Consider the following 22,274-nt stretch of genomic DNA (forward strand, 5'->3'; position numbering starts at 1 on the left):
ACTTTTTTTAATAATTTGCTATCATTAAATTTCCAAATATTTATATACTGAACTAGTCCGCGCTATTGTGAAGGGATTATGTATAAAGACAGAGCGACTGACCTCTGAACCTTTTATCATTAAATTTATCTAAAAGGTAACATTTTACAGAGATACATAAAATACTAAAAATACTGTAAATAAAATTAATTAGTCATAAAATATTCTATTTACAATACTGATAATAGGATTGTACCGTTGTAAAATGTGATCCAAGTTGTGAAATAGGCAGTGACTAGGTGGGTCTCTATGGAATCCGAAATTAAAATAATTCATAAGCAAAACTCTTAAAGGGAAGGCCAATAATATGAATGATATGTAGTACAGCATAAGCACAACCTTATATTTAATATAAAAATAACGGACTAAATCGCTGTTTTGTTCGCATTAACTGCTAACTGATTTGTACTTTGTTTCGGAGCGAACTAAAATACAAGATAACTATGAAGGGCATTAAATGAAAACAATATTTCTGCACTTATACATATTTAAGTAGTTCACGGTATTCATATGGAGGCAACACTAGATAAACATCAAAATCAATATACAAATAAAAGGCACATCGACAATTACGATTACAAAATAAATAGCTAGATAGAACTTTATATATGGCGCATAATTTCTCATAATTATTTCACGCTTGCCTCGTAACCAACAAGCAGTAAAGTTAGCTAAGAATCCAGACACAAAGTTATTGCGTTAAAATCACTATTCTCTCATTAATATACCTTATTATTAAAATACATCATAAAAAAACATTTTGAAAAATTAATATAACAACGAATTCCCAATCTCGAATAATTAAATGTTACTACATAAAATATTTTTTACACATAAGACATTAATAGCGAAATATCAATCGAGTTTTATTGCATGCATTAATTTCATATCAAATTAACAATTAATTATTATTCATAACTACTAAATAACATAGTTGGACGATTTCGACTGTCAAATACAATAATTAAAAAGTATATCATCGAAAAAATTCACGGGGGAAACACGTTTCATGAAATCTGCGTTAAATAAAACGTTATTTAAACAACGGAACGCTTAAAAACTAGAGAAATCAACGTATATATTACTATAACATCCTACATCTATCGTGTTAATGCTTATAAATAAATGCTCTACCGTGGTTCATGGATGATTTCAAATGTTACCAAAACTTCGTAATCCACGTTACATGTGAGGGAACTCTTAAAAATGTGCCTAATAAGGCGGATACTTATTACGATAAATGAAAATGCGTCATTCAACGCATTTAAGGACGGTCGATTCATAATTAAAAATGAACATTTATGATTGGCCAATAGATTGCATGATACGAATATCGACCAATCAGATATCAAGATGTCTGACAGATGTCAGTGAACATTGACGTATCCCCAATTTGGCGGGAAAGAGTGGATTACAGGTCACTGTCGGTTATATTACGTTAAAAAGACGAGGATACGAACTATGAATACCGTACATCTAGTAAATATAGGGTATATACATACACCGTCGTAGTCACTAAATAACAAACATGTACATAAAATAATAATTTTAATTTTAGTGAATGAATTGTGAAGACCGTACGAGTCGGTCAAATAAAAATCTTATTTACACGCCTATTACCGAAACAAATATTGCTTATAATAAACAAATAATAAAATTAAGATTTTTTGCTAAGCAAAAGAATAATAAATAGCTTATACGCCACGATTGTTAAAAGTAAAAAAAAATTATACCAAACCTTCTCCGAGTTAGTGCCAAATGTGCGTTTAGTGCATAAGTCGTTTTGTTCATTCGAATCGTTTTTGTTGCTTATAATAATACTGCAAGCACCATCAAGTTATTCCTTATCCAAAACTTACGCTTAAAGTGACATTTCTTTTTTTGATGAATTTTAGAATTTAATCGAAAGAAATTAATTTTAAATAGTATAAAAGGACACATTATTTAAAAACTATTTTATGCAAAGAACTTTAGTAACTAACCGTTTATAAAAAAGTAAAAGCATATTTGACAGACAATCAAGTTCCACTACTTTAAATTCATTGCCTTATGATATTGACGCGACGTTTTTCATAATTTTACTCTCTTAGATTTTACGTGTAAAAATATATTTAAACCACAAGGTTCTCTAGTAATATGTATCATGGCATCAAATTCTACAAAACTAGTTAATACTGCGTTATATATATTTTATGTCCATTGCAATATGACTGAATAGAAGCAAACAATAATATAAATTTATATTGAAATCTGTAAATTTTTATAAGAAATTAATAACAGTAAAATCGATAAAAAGCTTCCACACCATTTCTCTTTAACATTTAAACCAATGCATAAGAGCGAGATAATTATGTTTTACCGAGTTTTATATGTTTTGCTTAAATATATTTTTTATTTATTTAACGGTGGAATCAGAGTAATACATTCAGTAAGACATTCTTCTATATGCATTCTTTTGCAAACTATTATATTTATATTATTTATTATTATCCATTAAACCCATATGACACCGATATAATTTACTTTATTGTCACGAAAAAATACGAAACGATAAGCGATGCATTTTTGTCCGCGATCACATCAATGCTTTTGTGCAAATTGTTAGAGACCAAAATTACACTATCCATTTATTTATATTTTTACACTGACCTATTGTATATGGGGGCTACTTCTATATTCTATAGGAAAAATAAATATACATATAGTAAATTCCTTATTAAAATTCACATGAATTAAATAAAATAATGCACCAAACTCTATGGGATAATGTAATATTGGCCTCGTCTGTGTTATATCAAAATACTTTCGACCGTTTAAAATTATATTCTTATGGTTTATTATTTACACTGTAGTCGATCGATAATGTACCGTATGCTAACGATTTAAGATACGATTTCGTTTAAAATATATTTACACAGCTGTAAACTTACAATAACAGTCGAATTGCAAAAATTCGTGATCACATCGAAGTCTATGCGGAGACGTGAGCGTGAAGACCGAGCGGTATACACTAACTTACTGATATTTGATCCCAAGCACGATATAAAAAGATAAAATCGATCGTCTCAACGTCAATAACGCAGCGGGATTAGAGTCGAAACGTTGCGGCGACACAGAAAAGTGAACTCGCGTCGCCGATCGGAGAGCTCAGGGCGTCGGAGGCGAACAACATAATCACACGGACCACTTACGTACTAGGAAATACCTAAATTGTAAAATAGGTACAAACAAAGTCCTCACTATCCAGAAGGCAAAATTGGCACTTAAGACAAAGTTCGCTCCCTTTTTGATGAGGGTCTGCAGCGCGGCGGCGAGCGTGCGCTCGGGCGGAGCGACACACAGCGCGTGCGACCCGCACTCGGCACACTCGTACTGCCCGCACGCGTACCGTATGTGTGTCTCGCGCACGCCGCACTCGTGCCGAATGTGGCTCTCGCGCACGCCGCACTCGTGCCGAATGTGGCTCTCGCGCACGCCGCACTCGTGCCGAATGTGGCTCTCGCGCACGCCGCACTCGTGCCGAATGTGGCTCTCGCGCACGCCGCACTCGTACCGCACGCTCCGGCCGCACGCGTGCCGGCGGGTGTGCAGCACGTCGTGCGCGCACACCCGCTGCCGCACATCACTATGCACGTTCGTGTCACTCAGGTCGAACTCGTAGGTGTCGCGCGCGTCAGTCGCGCGCCGACCGTCGCACGCGGCGCACGCGTGGCGGAGCGGGTCGCGCGGCGGCTACATGGACGGCGACGCGTTCTGCGTGGGGTTGTACGGGTGGTTCGAGTTGCGCAGCACCGCGTACACGCAATCCACCTTGCTCAGCTTCTCGAAGAACGGTATCAGGTCCAGCAGCTCCGTGTCCGTCATGTCGTCGAACCACGACGCGACGGGTACCTGCAAAGGATAATAAACATTTAGCTGCAATAATATAATGCATTTATTGATGTAAAAATGTTAAGATTAAACACTATCTTGAAATAGACGCTTTATTTCTCCAGTATCACTAAATTATACAGCTGCGACATTAGACACAGATAAACATTTATTCGCAAAAATAACACTTACAACAACTGCCAAAAAATTAAAACGAAACTAGCAAAAATTGCATTGGTTCTAGAACAAAGTCATCCATAAAAAATAGCATTTAAAGACAAACTTCCCTTAATACAAGCATAAACCCACCCAACCAAACAGAATACGTACAGCATTATCCGGATGGAATATATACGAGGCGGGCGAGTTGTCCACAATGACGACACGTCGCAGGTCTCGGCCGAGCGTGTTGAGGTCCTTCACGTAGTTGCCGCGGTGGAACACGCAGCTGTCGCGGAACAGACGCGCGCGGAACACACCCCATCTGGTGGAACATTGATATTTAATTTATTTTTTTTAAATTTTAAGTTTATTAATTTAACTGCAGGGATTGAGTTTACTATAAGCATGTGTATTGAGTGATCGTGTTAAAGCTAAACTGTAATAATAAAAATTAAGATGGGAAATAAATAATTATGGTTATAAATGTTTGAATAGAATCCATCAACATGGTCACCTATTTTTTTCATTGCTGGAAGTTATAGTTCTGTCATGTATATTGTATTTGAATCATAAATATTAAAAAAGGGTAGATAATATATCTATGAATAAATCATCAAAAAAATTAAAAGCAAATCAAACAATATTAACATACCATTGTTAAAAATAACATCAATTAAGTACACACTTAATAGAATGCGCGTGACTGTTTAAAGCCATTTAAATTGATATTATGTTGTATTCACAAGTGCCGTGATTGTATCAAACATAATTTAATTACAGGAACAAGATTATCGTGATACAATTAAGTATTCTCTTATATAATTTCCTTCATTTTATATTGTGGTAAAATTGAAGAATATCTCGATACCTTTACAATCACACCAGTCTAACCTCGAATATTCTATTCTGTTATTAAAAAATTAAGTAACGCGAACCGCTTACTAAACCCAACCCAAAATTCATCTTCTAATAATCTTCAATTTTTTCTCCTCAACTAGCGATAGAATGTTTCTATGAAATTTGTCACGAGAAATATAGTTTCAATACAAAACAACAGGGTCACATTGGCAGTGTCCAATTATGACACCCCAGGTGCAATTTAGCAATTTGCCTCTTGCAATAAATTGGGGAGTCTGAGAGTGTTTCGCGTCAAATGCGAATACAAAGTTCGCGCTATTATCGGTCCCCTAGCAACGACATAAAGGACCCCTTTATGCTTTCCTGAAAACATTTTATTCTGAAGTTCAATAGATCTTGAATACTTTTGCTCCTTTCTTTGAGTCTTTTGTGTATTGCACATGTTCTGTACTCATCACACTGCACTGCAATGCCGTATGGCATATTGTGCGATGTTTATGTGTTTGTTCAAATTTTATGTTTTGTTTTGCCACCTGTGCTGGTGTTGATTTTCTATAGGTACTTTGATTATAATTATATGAATCTGGTATTACTTGAAATTAAATCATTGTACAACAATCTCTTTTAGAATCTCGCTAAATACCGTATGACTATTTAAGATGTTATTTTTCGATTACTTAGATATTAGACTTTCATTTCTAATCTATCTTCTTAAGTTATGATAAAAGCCTCCTTCTCGTTCAAACTTCAAATACAATCTCATGTATAGGACTGGTGTCTGCTTTGTTAATACAGAGTTTCTCTTTAATTCCGAATTCTCCCACAGCAAACATCCTATAATGTAAGTGACTTTTCTCAATTGGCTGTACATTACCTGTCCAGTAGGTCCGCGACGGGATCCGCGTACTTAGCGAGCGAGGCGGTGAACAGCACGCACTCGTACAGCTCGCCGCAGCGCCGCAGGAACTCGTCCACGTGCGGCCGCTTCAGCACGTACACCTGGTGCACAGCGCCGTCTATCTCCACCGGCACCACGAAATCGGCGTTGTTTATTGGCTGAAAATGCAATTGTATCTTAATCGTAATTCTGGAACTTCTTTTTTTGGGCTTATATCACACATAATATGAATTATTTAAGAAATTACAGATGCCTTCTTTTTTAATAAATAAATCACGTGGGTCGTCTTCTTTAAAGATTCCCCTCCACGTTGACACACACGACATTGATACACGTAATATTGTTGTTACCTACTACATTGTGTACCTACTACAATGTAACTATCTCTGATAATATTTTCCATCCTGATAGACAGTGGCGTGCATTCCATAAAGACATAAAGACACTGCCTACCCTACCATTTACCAAACTCTGATCAATATTTAATATGCATAAATGAAATTTACAGCGTCATTAAATTGCGCAATGTAGTTATGAAATAAAAATATATTTCAAATACATATATTTTAGATCCATCTATCGGTATTTTGGTAGCATTATTATCTAATTTCTATAACACCGACTTGGCTCAAGTCACTATTCATGCGCTGCACTAGCGCCGCCACAGGACCCAGTACGTCACGGGACGGCAAAGACACAAACTATCCGTGTCTAAGTTTTTATATGTGTGCTCTGCGTGTCTACGCATATTTTATATGTGTGCGTGCCTATAAACACGGCACACTGATGTAATAAAACCACGCACACAAACACACAAGGTAGGCAGTGTCTTTTTACGAAGATATACGAATTAGGTACGAACCGAATTCGGAACTACATCGAAAGTCGAAACTGAAGTTGAATATGCGACCAATTTAAGAAGTGTGATAATGTATACAATTTTGTAGCGGTAAAGACCATCTGCAAATAGTATCATTATTCGTTTGTTTTGTTTTGGAAATAACAAACGTTTACTTTGAGGTTAAATTTGTTTTTTGAGAAAATTAATAATGTTTACTACGACAATTTGCAAGTGAAGTGTTTTGAGAGTAACTAAATAGATTATGTATATCATCAGTGTATTTTGTAAGATAATAAGGCATAGGTACCTAATTTCGAAAAATTCTTATTTTTGTTTTATGAATAAACTTTTATCAAACAGAGAGTGATAGGAAAAAGGCCGATCTATAAATGGATCTATACCGGAATTTGTAATACACAAAGGTAAAGTTAATCATTAATTACATAATATAGAATACTAGTTAGGATATCATACCTACTTTGACAATTATTTTATAGATAATATGACCTATGTTCGTGATATGTTTTCCATTATTTTGCGGAAATACTATATGTATCTCCAATCAAATATCAGTACTGCAATATGAAATATTAGTTTTTATGACTTATTATCATTGCAATATTTCTGCCTACCCTGTCCAAAAACTCTGTGCACGCTGCTGATAGACATACGTGCATTCTATACTTGTATAATTGCTAAGATTTGACAGATATAGAAGATTTTGTGTAATTATTTTTAAACATCTAAACGCATCGCTTAAAAAAGTATTACCCGTGTCAAAGTTTCGCAATATAATATTTATCGCAATTTGCTATCGACTGCGTGCAGTTGGCATCGAGCCATGCATCTAGATCAGATCCATCACAGTGGACAGCAGATCTAGCTGTTGTCTTATTTGCTTACTAGATTATAGTATACGAGTATTATTACTACGCATTCCGTATACGTATCACGAAGAATATTTTGCAAAGAATAGGACTTCCCATCACGTATCACGAAAATCTTTACTATTTTTTTTTTTAATTTGTCAACATAGTATAAAATTAAAGACTTCACCTATTTGTTAAATTCCATCTAAATGTGATGTTACATTGGATTTCAATATTAAAAAATACAAAACCATCCTAAACCTTAGTAAATGTCATAACAAATCCTACATAGTTATGCCGAGCGCATCATTCCTTTTGTCGCAATATATTTTGAAATCAACCACTACCCAAGGGATATTTGTCATACTGCATATTAAATGATTTTCGAGGTTACAAAGTCATCCTTATTTATAGTAAATGGATATGGGTACTTTAATGAAACAAATCGTTTAAACCATGTGTCACACATCTTTGTTTTAATTAACGATGTCTGGAAGACTAAGGAAACTACTTCATAACCTCAGTCTGCATATGAAACTGATTTAATTAAGATTTATTTTAAAAAATTGGAAAATCATTTGAATTTACTACAATTTTTATACATGGTATGATTTATGAATGACGAATGGATGATAAATGAACTTAGCTATATTTAGTAACATATAGTGCCAGAATTCTATTTCTTTACATAATTTAAGTGTGAAAAAAATGTGTTTCCGATAGCTGTACGCTGTATATTGTCAGTGAACAGAATAAAATAATAGCAATGAACTACCTGTTTACACGTGTGAAGCCGCACAGATCCTATCGAGTAAATCATTCGAAAACGAGATCAGTGTAAAAATTTATATTTTACAACTTTCTCTATAACTTTTGAACAATAAATTCTAATTGAAAGTAAGTATAGTTCACGATAACAATCCATATTTCAAATGTATGTTACTATCACTAATCACATATTATTTGCAAAGTAGAACGAATTTACAACGAGCATGCTTCGATGTATTCATCGTAGGACCATAGCAGACAGGCCTTTACAATTTCTAGGCACGTTTCGTTTCCATACAAAAAGGGAAACAATAGGACGCACAAACATCCTCGGCACATCACCCCATAGCTTTTATAGGTATATTAAAAATCCGACGAGTTCGAAATAAAAATATGGACGAGTGGAATACTGGGTCACCTGAGAATTGTTTGAAAATATAACAAATGCGACGCTTTTTTATACGAGTTATTGCTGACCATTTCGATATTTTGTCTGTGATCATAGAGTCTCATAGAAGAATATAATGAGAGTAAATTAGTAAAGAACTAATTTGCAAAGTAATTGGAAGAATCATGAGGAATGTAAGTAATACAGAACTTCCTTAAGGAAGGGTTCCTTTTAGTTATGTAATCCCATCTACACTAAAGACAAGCCTTCTGAATGATCTAGATCTAGTTTTACGAAATATTTATTACTAGATGTTCCCCGCGGTTTCACCTGCATTGCTCCGCTCCTGTTGGTCTTAGCGTGATGATTATAGCCTTCCTTCCTCGATAAATGGGCTATCTAACACCGAAAGAATTTTTCAAATCGGACCAGAAGTTCCTGAGATTAGCGCGTTCAAACAAACAAACAAACTCTTCAGCTTTATAATATTAGTAAAGATTAGCCTGACTAAAGTCTATTACAATTGATTTTCTGAATACAGAGACAATTAGAATATTGAAAAAAAAAAACGCAAATAGGTAAGTATAAGAAATTTCGATAAATTCTTAAACAGGACAAAATGTCTCTCGGTTAAGATAGAATGTAGCTAATACCAATAAGAATTATTTACATATCTAGTTATATCTTCAATGTATGTCAATTATCTACTCGTTAACAATTTTCCTGCAACTTGTGCGCCACGGCTTTATACAAATGGATGCCTTTTCTAGCCATTGTTAAGAAAAACATACATTCAGTTTAATTACTAAGTCATTTCTCTGCATCCTGATCGCGAACATTTTACAAGATGTATAATTGACTTATCTATTAAAACTGTCTTAATTAAATGAAAGAATAGTTTTCTAATAAGAAATCATTAGAAATATTCCAACAAAACCAATTCTATTAGTCAACAAAAAAATGTATGTGCAAAGTGCAGTCATGCAGTGTCTACGAAACAAGAGTAAACAAAATCATTTCATTTTTTTTATATAATTGTGTTATATTCAAGAGCCGTGCATAACAATCATTCTGAATGCAATTACATATTTTATCTCATTGCTGCATAAATAAATACAAATATTCTTGACCTAAACAGAGGAGGCTAGAACACGGACAATAGGCACGAGGTTAATTAAGTTTGTTTCAAACAAATAATGCAATCTGACACAGTTCCGGAACAAATCGCTAATTATATAATCACTAATCAGTAACCAGTGAACCTATAGGATTAGAATATGTAGTTTTAAACCAATCTCTGAAATTAGTAGAACATCAAACAAAGGCCAAAACATTATAACAACCCACTCCAGTTAATACGGGAACAAACTGCTCTAACCGAGGAATTGTTAAACTTCTAAACCGGAAGTGTATATTTATCAGTAAAGCTAAGCGTGGTAAGCCAGGCACGCTTTATTATTTGCAAATTGTTTATGATACTAGCGCTAAAAATTACACATGTAACAAATAATGTTCTACAGTCCACACCATAGAAATCTAAATAACAAGACACTAGAAGTCGTAAACGTGCGTGACCTTGTCGCCACTCAGGTGATTTTCACATCACCAGTGCATTCGTCACTGTTCAGTTGCTCTGGAGACGTATGAGTGTATACATGGTGTGTTTCAGCAATTCCCATTGCGGAAATTCTTCCACAAGTTGTAATTATACTTATAAAGGAATAATATTTCATCGGAAAATATTTTTTTTTAGAAATAATGCCGTTTTTCCTTAAAAATTATAGAATATTTACAAGTATTACGAGTGTAACCATAGTAATCGAAATAACAATGAATGACACAGTCGACCATTCATAAGAATGGTGTGAATGAACAAACGTGATAATAATATCACGTTTGTTCGTATTGGAGCAAAAAGTCTCATATACTTAGGGATGTTATTCTAAAATAAACTGTAAATTCGTGAGTTAGGATACATATTCAAAAGCTTAATTTAATAGTTAAGTTAGTTTTCACTAAAATCAAGCTGTCCAATAAAAGGCATAGTTTACTTGTGTGTACTGTTTAGCTTTCGGTTTGAATGTGTTGATTTTGGCGACAGCGGTTTTCATACGAATTATGACATTATAGCACTTATATGTGTCTTGTTATTTAGATTTCTATGGTCCACACGATTGACTCTCAATCTCACTAAAGAGCGCTGAGCGAGCTCAATTTGTAGCAATTGCGACCGTCAATTCCAATCGGGGAGAAAAATCTCTCTCGTAAGTGTGAGACTGATCACCTGTTTGTGTTTGAATAATAGGATCAAATAGACGAAAGAGGTCTATCTACCAGGTTGCAATGTCCAGCAAACTGAGTAAATCTATCTTGTAGGTGATCTAATGCTAAAAGACCACCCCGGAAAACTGGATCATGGAAAAATCGACTTCCTCTCTTGTTCCTCCCAGCTCAAAGGTAAACAAGTTCAATCAAAACCGCGCAATAATGAAGCAAATTGCGTACCTTCCTACTGTTTATTTTACTCTATTTAAACAACGGTTTAAATAGTGCTACAAAAATAGCGGCCCACATCTCGAAATAGTCGGTTAATGAGGCATCGCACAGTTCCGCGGTACATGCGCTAATGCTTTCGATAATCGATACATTATTATAGTGTTTGTACAAGAAATAAAACATATTGCTACTACGTACGAGATAGACACGACTTTAACAATTTACGCATGTATAAAAATAACTCCCCGTGAATGCTTCTCAGCTTCGAAATGCTCATTACCAATAAGTAATAACTATGCGGAATTAAGTTTTGATTGAAAATTTTAAATTAATATCCATATAGATTGAGAACGGCTAAAGGAATATATAGGATTTCTACTTCTACTCAAACTCAAATACATCACTTCCTTTAATCATGCATAGTTTACTGAGTGGTTATGAATATCAATGTCAATATTTTAAGCCCACCCATTCAAAATGTCGCTTCACATCTGTAAGCTGATATAATAATCATAAACTAAGCTTAATGATGTTAACAATAAGATAACATAATTTCATACGATTTGTTTCAAACAGATTCAAAGTAAAAGCTTTATTAGAAACTAGCGGTCCGCCCCGGCTTCGCCCGTGGTACATGTTTACGTTTTCTCTACATAAGAACCATCCTCATACTTCAAGGAATATAATAAAAAAAGAATTATCGAAATCGGTTCAGCCGTTCTCGAGTTATGCGCTCACCAACACATTTTGCGATTCATTTTTATATTTAGAAATAAAAAACTGAAAATAAAAGAAACTGTTATTACTTTCAGCATGTTTAACATGTAGAAAGTTATTTTCAAATTTAAATGTTCCATATAACATGTTATTATTATCAACATACTGGAATCTTCATAAAAATCCTGGCCATTAGTTTAACTACAACATATTCGAACAGCAACAAGGCCGACACCTTGGCACGCAAGGCACTAATTCGAACACTAAACCATTTTTGGAGTTCCGTACCAAATATTTATTAATCATTGTAATATGTCAGTATGGATATCCGATTCGTCATCAATGAGGAACTCTTCAATTCTCTGCTAAGGCTATAGATAAGTTTGGTTTTAATCCGTAATTTAAATACTACGAATTAGATAATCTAAACATTATTCAACACTAGCTGCTCCGCGTGGTTTCACCCCCGTAGCCCCACTCCTGTTGGTCGTAGCGTGAAGATATATAGCCTATAACCTTCCTCGACAAAAGGGGCTATCTAACACCGAAATAATTTTTCAAATAGGACCAGTAGTTCTCGAGATTAGCGCGTTCAAACAAACAAACAAACAAACTCTTCAGCTTTAGTATAGATTGTGAATGAGGTCGATATAAAATGTTATAACATTCCCACTCTACGAGTTATCAAAATACAAAAGAAAAAAACTACAAAATTACTACACATAATATATTCAGAATCGGTAGAAAAATAGCAGTGATATCGAGCTTCCTACTTTCATTGAACAAAACGTGGAGCCTTTCTTTTCAACGCTACAATCTCTATTACAATGGATAGCATTTCAGAGCTAAAATACAACAACAAACTAAGAAAACACTACCTAATTCATACAGAACCTTACGCCATAAGAAAATGTTGTTATGCTTTCCAAGATTTACGTTATTTTGTTATTTTTACGAACATATGTTAATGTATAAAGGGGAATGTGTAAAAATAATTTCTTTATGACCCGTCGTAGAAAAATGTACCTAATTAAGTAGAGTTTTTACTTTTTGCTAAATACAATTGTACCATTATTGGAGAATTTTTATAGTTGGGTGCTGTAAACGGACTATTTAGGGATCGGATTTATAAACTAATGTTATACAGACGAATTTGAATTTTTTTTTTTTTAATAAAGAAAAATTAGTTTAAACAGAAGTATTTATTTTCTTATCCAACGTTTCCTACACATTAAGATCTCAAGCCAAGTGCACATTGTGTAGCCTCTCGTAGCTAAGCCTACACTATTAAAAGCTTAGATAGCATCTATTTCCGTGAGTGTCAGAGTTCATTGCTCACCCTCAGTCCACGACACAAATAGCAATTAGTTCACCTTTGTAAAGTGGAACGGAAGCGACTTTTATAATCGACAATATATTTTATATAAATATTATACTAGCGGTCCGCCCCGGCTACGCCCGTGGTACCTACATGTTTAAACTATCCTATCTTTCAAGTTGGATCGAACTGCACATGGTGTGCGAATTTTATTATAATCGGTTAAATGGTTTAGGAGTCCATTGAGGACAAACATTATAGTTTTACACGCGGACTGTTAGAAAAATTGTCTGGGATTGCAAAAAAAAAACCTTTTTTTACATTACATTAATCTTATTTTCTCTGGTAATAAACTCGATTAGGTACGATCTTTAAAGTGTGTCTACTATTGGGTTAAAATACTACTGGGTTAAAGGTAAGGGCTAATTCGAAAACTGCTGTATGGCTTTTCACTGTTTTGTGCAATCATAATATGAAGGCGCAGCGTATAGTAAATAGTAAATAACTAAATAGTGGTCCTATATGAGTTTCGTTAGTACACAATATGAATTTAGAGTCTGAAGTGAGAAAATATACAACAAAATAGCCCTAGGTAATTAAGGGTACATGCTACATGACGATTATAAAATCTATCGTATTTTTATCAACTTAAATAGTTTAAGCGTAACAATTGCAGTTCACTAACCTCACTTTACACGTAAATAATCACAACTTTTAAGTTTGTAAGCTATTGACCTCCAGATAAGGAAAGGCTTGCGTGAAATCACACAGCTAATAAAATCAACAAAAGTCGGTTTTTTCACCATATTAAGTTTAGGTTTAAATTATAATTTTATCTGTACCCAATTAGCTATATAATAATAGATATAATTGATAATCCTGTTACATCAAACTGAAATTTGGCATGCAGGTAGATGTCATAACGTAGGCGTCCCCTAAGAAAGGATTTTAGAAAATTCATCCCTTAAAGGGGTAAAATAGGGGATGAAAGTTTGTATTATGTACATTTATCTTTTCCACGCAGGCGAAGCTGCGGGCAACAGCTAGTAATATGATATAAATAATTCGTAAAATGAAAATAAAATTATTAAAGGACGTCTTTTTATCAAAAGCAGGGAGGGTCGTTAGCACATAAAATCTGTACTCCAACAAAATTGCCACCTTTCGAAAAAATTGAATCGAATTAACATAAAATCTTATCATATTTAATTTTAGAACAATTTACATGTAAGAATAGTGGTACCTACAAAAATTTCTCATAATTATTATTTATGAAGTACATTTATAAAGTTATGAACGATGTAAGAACGAAACTATAAATAGTTACAATTCAATTACCCCCTTTTTTGCGACAGCCTATCTTTATTTTGGATTCGTTTTGTAACTGTCTCGTGTCAATTTTAAGTACCTATAACAGTTTATCGAATTCTTGAGTAAATTATTTAATCGCATATAAAGAAATATCCTTTAGTAGAAACAGGGGCTCTCCTATATCAATTATGTATCAAAGGGTAGGTATAGTTATTTTTACCCACGAGCATTTTGTAACAAACCGCGGTTTTTAAAATCAGTCGCGGGAAAAACCGCAAGTCAGGCCAGTTGTATACGATCATAAAATCGCCTTCAAAAACCGCGGCGGTTTAGCCACAGTGCGGACTATGCCTAATAAGTGTAATTATATACAGGGTGTCCCACTTTCGGTATACTAAGCAATAAGAAGAAAATATTAGGAATAATAAATTAAACATTAATATTTAGAATTTTTTGCATAATCTTGAATTTTTTTCCATTCACCAAAAAATAAAAGAAATATTTTTGTCAATACGAAAATTTCACGAGGAAAATACAGGCAATGAAAAAGCTTGTAAGCATAAAATAACGTCATCGTTATCTGTTTATCAACCCAACGCAACGAACAAAAATGTAAAAATGAGTAATGCGTCTGTTAATTTGATCATTAATTTCGTAACAGTTTTTCTCGGGTAATTTATTTCCCTGCATCAAACATAAATATAGAGATATTGTGTGGATTTTATTTTAATTTTACGAATAAATCAAACAACGCATACCTATTAATATTCGCAATTTTTGTACAACTTCCTCCAAATATTATTTTCATGTCAAACAGTTAACTTGATCATATGTTGAAAACATATTTATTTATACAACTTTCTACAGCGGTTAAACCTTCAGAGATGAAAACGTAATTGGAAAAGTGAAAAAAATTGGGGCTATTTTATTTTCATCAAAGGACATCTGGCAAAGGTATTTCGCTTTAATATCATTTCCAAATAATTAAATTGTCCCTATTGAAAAAAATTACCAAGTTGTCCTAAATAGATATCATGCTAATATTATAAACGCGAAAGATTGTTAGCATGGATGGATGTATGGATTTTTGTATATTTCACGTAAAAACTTCTGGAAGGATTTGAATGAAAATTTACAAGAATATAGATTATACATCAGAATAACACGTGAGCTATAGAAATACATTATTTTGCACGTGGGTTCGTCTGCGAGTGAACCAAGCGGCACAGCTAGTTAAGATAATGTGGGTTCGTCTGGACTCTGGAGGTGAAACCGCGCGGCACAGCAAGTTTACACATAATCAAGTTAACAAGGAATAAATAAAATAAATAAATAAAACCACACAGCAGAATGCATAGATACCATATCAAATTATACTGACTACACCATTGTTTCATATTTAATCAGTTAGGAGATGTTTTCTATAGGGCTAACATTGGCTAGCTTAGATATATTTGATGATACAACATATTTATCAAGCAACAACTTTATAAATTTGATTATGTATAACAATTTAAAAACCTCAAGAATTTGAGCGAGCATATGTTTTTTGTCCTATTTTAAAACTTTTTGTTAAAATATAAATTTTTAAATTTTTGTTTATCTGTTGAAGGAAAAAGTAACTTTAAAAATATGTAATTATTACATTTTTGCATTTTATAAAGGTAATACTTGAGTAAGATTGGAATGCACAAATTTAAGATTGTGAATGCAGTTTGCAATCTTAATTACATGGAATTTTTACTTTATTGTTGCAACTATCTTCTTCTTCTTCTTATATATAAAAATGAATCGCAAAATGTGTTGGTAAGCGCATAACTCGAGAACGGCTGAACCGATTTCGATAATTCTTTTTTTATTATATTCCTTGAAGTACGAGGATGGTTTTTATGTAGAGAAAACGTAAATATTATGTACCACGGGCGAAGCCGGGGCGGACCGCTAGTTATCAATAATATTAAGTAAGACTTTGTTATTGCAAATCTACACAGGATGATTACTTCCAATAACTTATGTAGAGCAAGTTATTCTGAATGGAATGGAACCAAGAAAATGGTTTAAAAAACAACCAACTCATGCTGATCACATAGTTCTGCTGGGAGTTGGGACATCCTAATCATCAAAGATAAAATGATAGATTCTAAACAATATCCGCAACCACAAAACTGAAAGTGTCTCGTCAGAAATGGTCCTGTTAATTTAAATACACTGCTTTCTGTGCAGTGGAGGGCTCATATAGCCCAGGGCCCTTTTTAGGGACCTTGAGAAGTAGAAGTTTGATTACAATCAATCGCAAAATCATTTTTAATAAGAAAATTTGTTAAGAGGGTTACGGACAGATAAAATGTTATAGCAAATCAACTTTTGAAAACTACTTTCTCAATGAGACATCATTTTAATTGAACACTATTCTATAATGAGTTTTGAGTTTGTGTTTGATAAATATTAAATTCATATGATAAACATGTTTTAAATATTTTTTACAAAACAAAAATCATAACAATTGAACTTTTATAATGTTCTCGAGAAACAAGACTCGTTAATAACAATAACTAAGTATAAGGCAATTAGATGTCTCGGCCATTTGGATGAGTCATAGCGGCAACTTAATGGTACCATGAGAAAATTATTTCTACAGTATGTACTATGTTACATACTCAATTTTGAATTAAATCAATATAAATCATGTATATAAAGAATTTTCATATTATTTTTAGTGTTAAGTTTTGAATGTTTACTCTTTCTTTCATTAACAACAAGCCATCAATAAAATTAAATAATCAACTTAAAAATAAACTGTGCAATACAGTGCAAATCAAAATTTCTTTAGCTGTTATCTCAATATATTATATAAATAACAATTTAAGTATAAGATCTGTAAGATATGATGTATAACTTTGACTGATATATGATAAATTGATAAACAAAATAGATAACAGCACACAAAACATATGCAGTCCTTGATAATACAACCACATCTTGATATAATTCTAATAATATAATGTAGAAATGGCAATTGTAATTTGTAAACATACCTTGAATGAACTGTGCACTAATGTTTCATCTAGATCTATCACCATACATTTTTTGTGCATGTCCTGATGTCTCACTGGTGGCAGTAAAGGTCGTGGCGCATGGTCCGACATAACAAGAAGGGGGGGCGAAGCCCTGCCATCGATGCTGTTAGTTCCATTTCCACTAGGTGGCCCTTTGCCTCTGCCGCCGCGCCAACAACAGAGTAGCGAGCGGAGGAATCCACCGCTCCCGCTCGACTTCTTAGTGCCAATTGGGGTGGAGCCCGATACTGGGGTTCCATCCCCGTCATTATGCTGCCCACCTGGAGCCGCTCCTAAAACAACCATATACCATTAGCACCAACGCATCCGCACGCGGACATACACTCTGATTTCGTGTGGGATAAGGGATTGGTTCAAGACAAGTCTTCAAGGTTGCAGCCGCGAGTGTTATCGTAGCAACATGTCTCAATTGTTTACCTCCGACTTGCACTTGCACTGTAAACACTATTTAAGCGTCAGAAACTTCACATTAAACACTTAAAATCCTTGTTACTTTAACCCACACACTAATAATCACAAAGAGGTAACATTATACGCTCCAATTTGATGGCAGTAGGTAACAGGTGTAACTCCGTTTAGATTTTACCTCTATCAGATCCATAGTTGTTTAACTGCTCGTCATCCCGTGACACCTGAGTTATAATGGACGAAGCGTCCATTTAAACATTTGTTATGGGCCCTAATAGAAATGGCAAAGAAGCTTTTATGAAATTTTAAAATCATAAAACTATTTTTTATCTCCCTTCTATCTTACAAAATGGCAGGCAGAGTCTGGGCAAATACCAACTTTGACTTTAGAATATTGCCAACATAATGACGAAATATTTAACATCTCACTCATAAATTCATATGTGTGAATGTGACAAAGCTATGTTATTCTCATTTTTGTAAGTTGCCACTACTGTCAAAATTAAAAATAGTTAAGGGTTGTCATCCTTGACCATTTTTGAAGTTTACGTTAAGAGTAGGAGTTACCATATATTACTATATTTTAACCCATTAGTGCATAAAGTTAATTAGCGCTTTTTTCATTATGATCACTATAATATATCATCATTTAGAGTATCTTTAATGATTAAATTACATAAAATATTTAGTTTATGTAAAAGTTCAGATTTTATAGCCCGTCCGATAAATCGGACGTTATGCATGGCGGACACAATTGATGTTAAAAGGAGGTTGAAATAAAAGTACGGATTTTATGAAGAAATTTATTATAAAAAGCAACAGAAGATAAACGTATTATAATGTACAATGTTATATGCCATGTGGTATTTCGGGTGAATACCTACATCACATTTCTGACACTGAAATTTACTTTTTCCTCCACATTGGTTTGCACACCAACGTTCAGTACTTATTGGAACCAGCCTATGAACTTTACCGTCGTACCTCATTGTACATAATGGTTTCGCTGGCTTGTGACCTTGATGTGGTGGTATGCCATGTGACGAAAGTAAGCTTCTTGCTATGAAACGTCTAAAAACGAATAAGGACTCAGTGTCTCTTGTGCAGCCATTCTTCCGAGCAAGTAACCAGGCGTTTACTACTGAAACGTCTACTAAATATGCAAATATGGGCCACCACCACTTCTTTATATACATTCGAGTTCTTAAATTTTCAACAGCCTGGTCGCATTTGTCTACTACACCCATATACTTATTGTAATTTGAAATAAGTGATGGCTGAGGGACTTGCACTCTGGCTTTTTTTTTTACCAGCGGGTTGCAGATGCAATTTCTAGATTTTCAAAGTTAGTGGCTACTGTGACAACATTCTTATCATTCCACCGGCATACGAAGACATCATCAGCTAGTACCGACTAGCTGATGATGTCTTCGTACATCATCAGCTAGTACCGACTAGCTGATGATGTCTTCGTATGCCGGTTACCGAATCGTAATAACCTCGCACCTCCTTCTTGAATTTTTTGACGTCTTTGACCGGGCAGTTCTCAGTGCGATTAGCTCTCAAGGCCCCTGTAGCATAATAGCCAAGCTCCTTCAGGTGTCTCATCAGGCTCAAAGACGTAAAATAATTGTTGAAAAACAATTTTATGCCACTGTTAGGCGGAAGTTTGCTCAATGTAATTAGGCTGAGAATCCGATCCGATCAGGTCACTGTCTTCGTCAGTGACCTGATCGGCATTCTTGATGGGGGGCTCAACGTAAATTATATTTTCTGTATAATCATCAACCTCCTCACACTCCAAAGCAGATAATATTTCATGAACTTGTAACCTGTAACAATTCAACAAAACACGACATGCAGTGCCCACAGTGCATAACGTGCGATAAATCGGACGGTACGAAATTCGCAAGCATAGTATTCAAAATGACAGTGGCTACGTAAAAATTACATTGAAAATAAATAGTCGAATAGTTTAGCAATCAAAATATCCATTTATCACCCATAACACTAAAAAAAATATAATAAAAACACAAAATAATCTTACCTTCGCCGCGAAGAATTCTGACCACGTGCCGCCATTTTACGAATTGACAGCTGTCACGCATGCGCGTTAATATATTTTATAACAACAGTGTTTCCGAGTTTGAAAATATATTCAACAACTGTTTTATAAAGATAAATCTTGAGTAAAATATATAATACTCCTAAAATAACGATTTTATTGACGTCCGATTTATCGAACGTTATGCTCTAATGGGTTAAACAAGAAAATAGGACAATGTAATTTTTTTGAACTGGGAAAATGTCCACTAAGATGTCCACCGTGATGTCCAACATTAAACTACAGAAAATAATAGCCCTCGTTTCGCTATAACATCTAAGGTCAGCAAAGATGCGCAGAGGCATCATTAGTGAAGTTATAATTTGTATAATCGGATCACAATCGGATGAACATACATATAATTATCTTTGTGATGACACTACTATTATAATAATTTATGATCCTAGTCAATCGTGGGGCCTAAACATCTTTTGAAAGGTAACCTTCGTGTTTTCTATTACCACACATTCCGAAATGCGCAGACGCAGAGGCATCAAATAGCACGTAATTTGCGCAACCGGATGAGGACACGTTTTCCCGCCAACTTCTGTGATACCATTTAAACATCTTCAATATTCTGCTGAGCGGCTGCATGCGTCCTGCGGCGTATTTTGCATTATCAAAGCGTACAATTTCTGCTTTAAAATAACAAAAACGATGAATTTGCACGCACGAAAACAAAGCGATTATCAATACAGTGCAATCTCTACCACATACTTATATATTTACTACTAGAAACACATACTATATTTACTATTTTGCTCTTTCTAGGGTTTCATAGTTCCATCCGACCGCCTCCTTGGTACAGTGGTCGACGCGTGAGCGTAGAACCGAGGGGTCCTGGGTTCGATTCCCGGTGGAGACGAAGACAAAAAAAATGTCTCGGTCTGGCAGGACACAGAAGGCTGATCACCTACTTGTCCCTAAAGAAAATCGATCAGTGAAACAGATGTATGAATAATGCATCTGCCCCTTACCCCACTAGGGGACACGGGACTTCACAATAGTTCCATCCCAAAGGATAAAAATAGCACCCTATTACTGAAACCACAGAATACTTAATAGTAGCTTAATACTAGCTAACGCTACTGAAACTTCGCTGTATGTCTATCTTTCCGTCCATTTATCATCAGGCTATATCTATAATACTTGCTTTGTGGGATGCTGCGATAGGCTGTATCATGGCTGTATCTCATGAACCGTCAATAGTAGATAGACATTTGAAATTTTATGAGCTGATAGTTTTTGTATGTTCCGCTATAACCACTCATAAAAAAAAATACGTGGGGCACTCATTGAGATACTATTACTACGTATGAAGAAGATACCGCCTATATCACTTATGTTCCGCTCAACAGAGGTCAACCGGCCACACTGCACTCAGTCGCTTTAGGGCTTTAGGGCGATGGTCGCGATCACGTCTAGCAAAAAAATCATAAAACTCAAATATGCCCGATGTATGTTATGCTTGTTATGATATGGCACTAATAATTCATTATTAATACTAATAATTCACTTATTAAATATTGTTCTGTGGATATTATGTAAAAAAAGGTTAAATCATGAAAGATGAAAATAAATTACTCACGTATCAATTTTGTTTTGTTACATTGATAGTTATAATTGAAAAGTTTTTAATTGATAAGTTTAATAATAATTTATTTATTAAAGTGGTGTTCTTTTTTTGTTACATTGATTGTTCTTAATTGATAAGTAATAGCACTGGTAATTATAGGCAGAATATTTTCAAAATTTCGTCTCTATAGCGGTGAGTCGATGACATCGCTTAATCTATGACTCACAAGCCGCCCCGCGCTGCCGCGCTTGCAGCACAGATTTTGTTCGTGGTGTCTACTCTGTACGTATTAATAATAGCTCAATGATTGTTAACATCTAAAGCGTCTTATTCACGGTCAATCCCCGACGTACGTCGGCTCAAGGCCGCGGTGCTGGATGTATCCTACTGACGATCGTGCGCGCATCAAGCATGGCTAGGGTTGCCAACTTTTATTTGAAGAAATAGAGTATATCTGATTTTAAAGGAGGTAAATAAAGAGTAAATAAATATTTTTAAAAATGTATTTTTTTGTACTTTTTGCAGTAACTAAGAATTTTTCATTATTTTTAAATGAATTATATGAATCCAAACA

The 22,274-nt window shown here is 34.4% G+C and overlaps 1 protein-coding gene across 1 annotated transcript; it reads right to left on the reverse strand.

The window, feature by feature from the left end:
- Positions 1-3,766: 3,766 nt before the first annotated feature.
- hzg (CTD small phosphatase herzog) lies at positions 3,767-18,404 on the reverse strand. Its single transcript, XM_090115810.1, has 5 exons — positions 18,199-18,404; positions 17,571-17,884; positions 5,804-5,985; positions 4,240-4,393; positions 3,767-3,930 (listed from the first exon to the last, which is right to left on the reverse strand). Exons 1-5 carry the CDS (start codon positions 18,269-18,271, stop codon positions 3,772-3,774), a joined length of 882 nt encoding a protein of 293 aa, XP_089971936.1. The 5' UTR covers positions 18,272-18,404; the 3' UTR covers positions 3,767-3,771.
- Positions 18,405-22,274: the final 3,870 nt, after the last annotated feature.

Source organism: Colias eurytheme, chromosome 2, assembly GCF_061535395.1.
Source record: "Colias eurytheme isolate Ceu_HAF_F1 chromosome 2, ilColEury1 Martin Lab GWU primary, whole genome shotgun sequence".
Taxonomy (NCBI): domain Eukaryota; kingdom Metazoa; phylum Arthropoda; class Insecta; order Lepidoptera; family Pieridae; genus Colias; species Colias eurytheme.

Excerpts from the sequence above, each read along its gene's own strand:
- hzg (XM_090115810.1), bottom strand. The coding sequence starts at position 18,271 with ATGGACGCTTCGTCCATTATAACTCAGGTGTCACGGGATGACGAGCAG. Across the intron at positions 17,885-18,198 it reads CAACTATGGATCTGATAGAG|GAGCGGCTCCAGGTGGGCAG; the intron begins GTAAAATCTAAA and ends TGGTTGTTTTAG. Across the intron at positions 5,986-17,570 it reads TAGTGCACAGTTCATTCAAG|CCAATAAACAACGCCGATTT; the intron begins GTATGTTTACAA and ends TTGCATTTTCAG.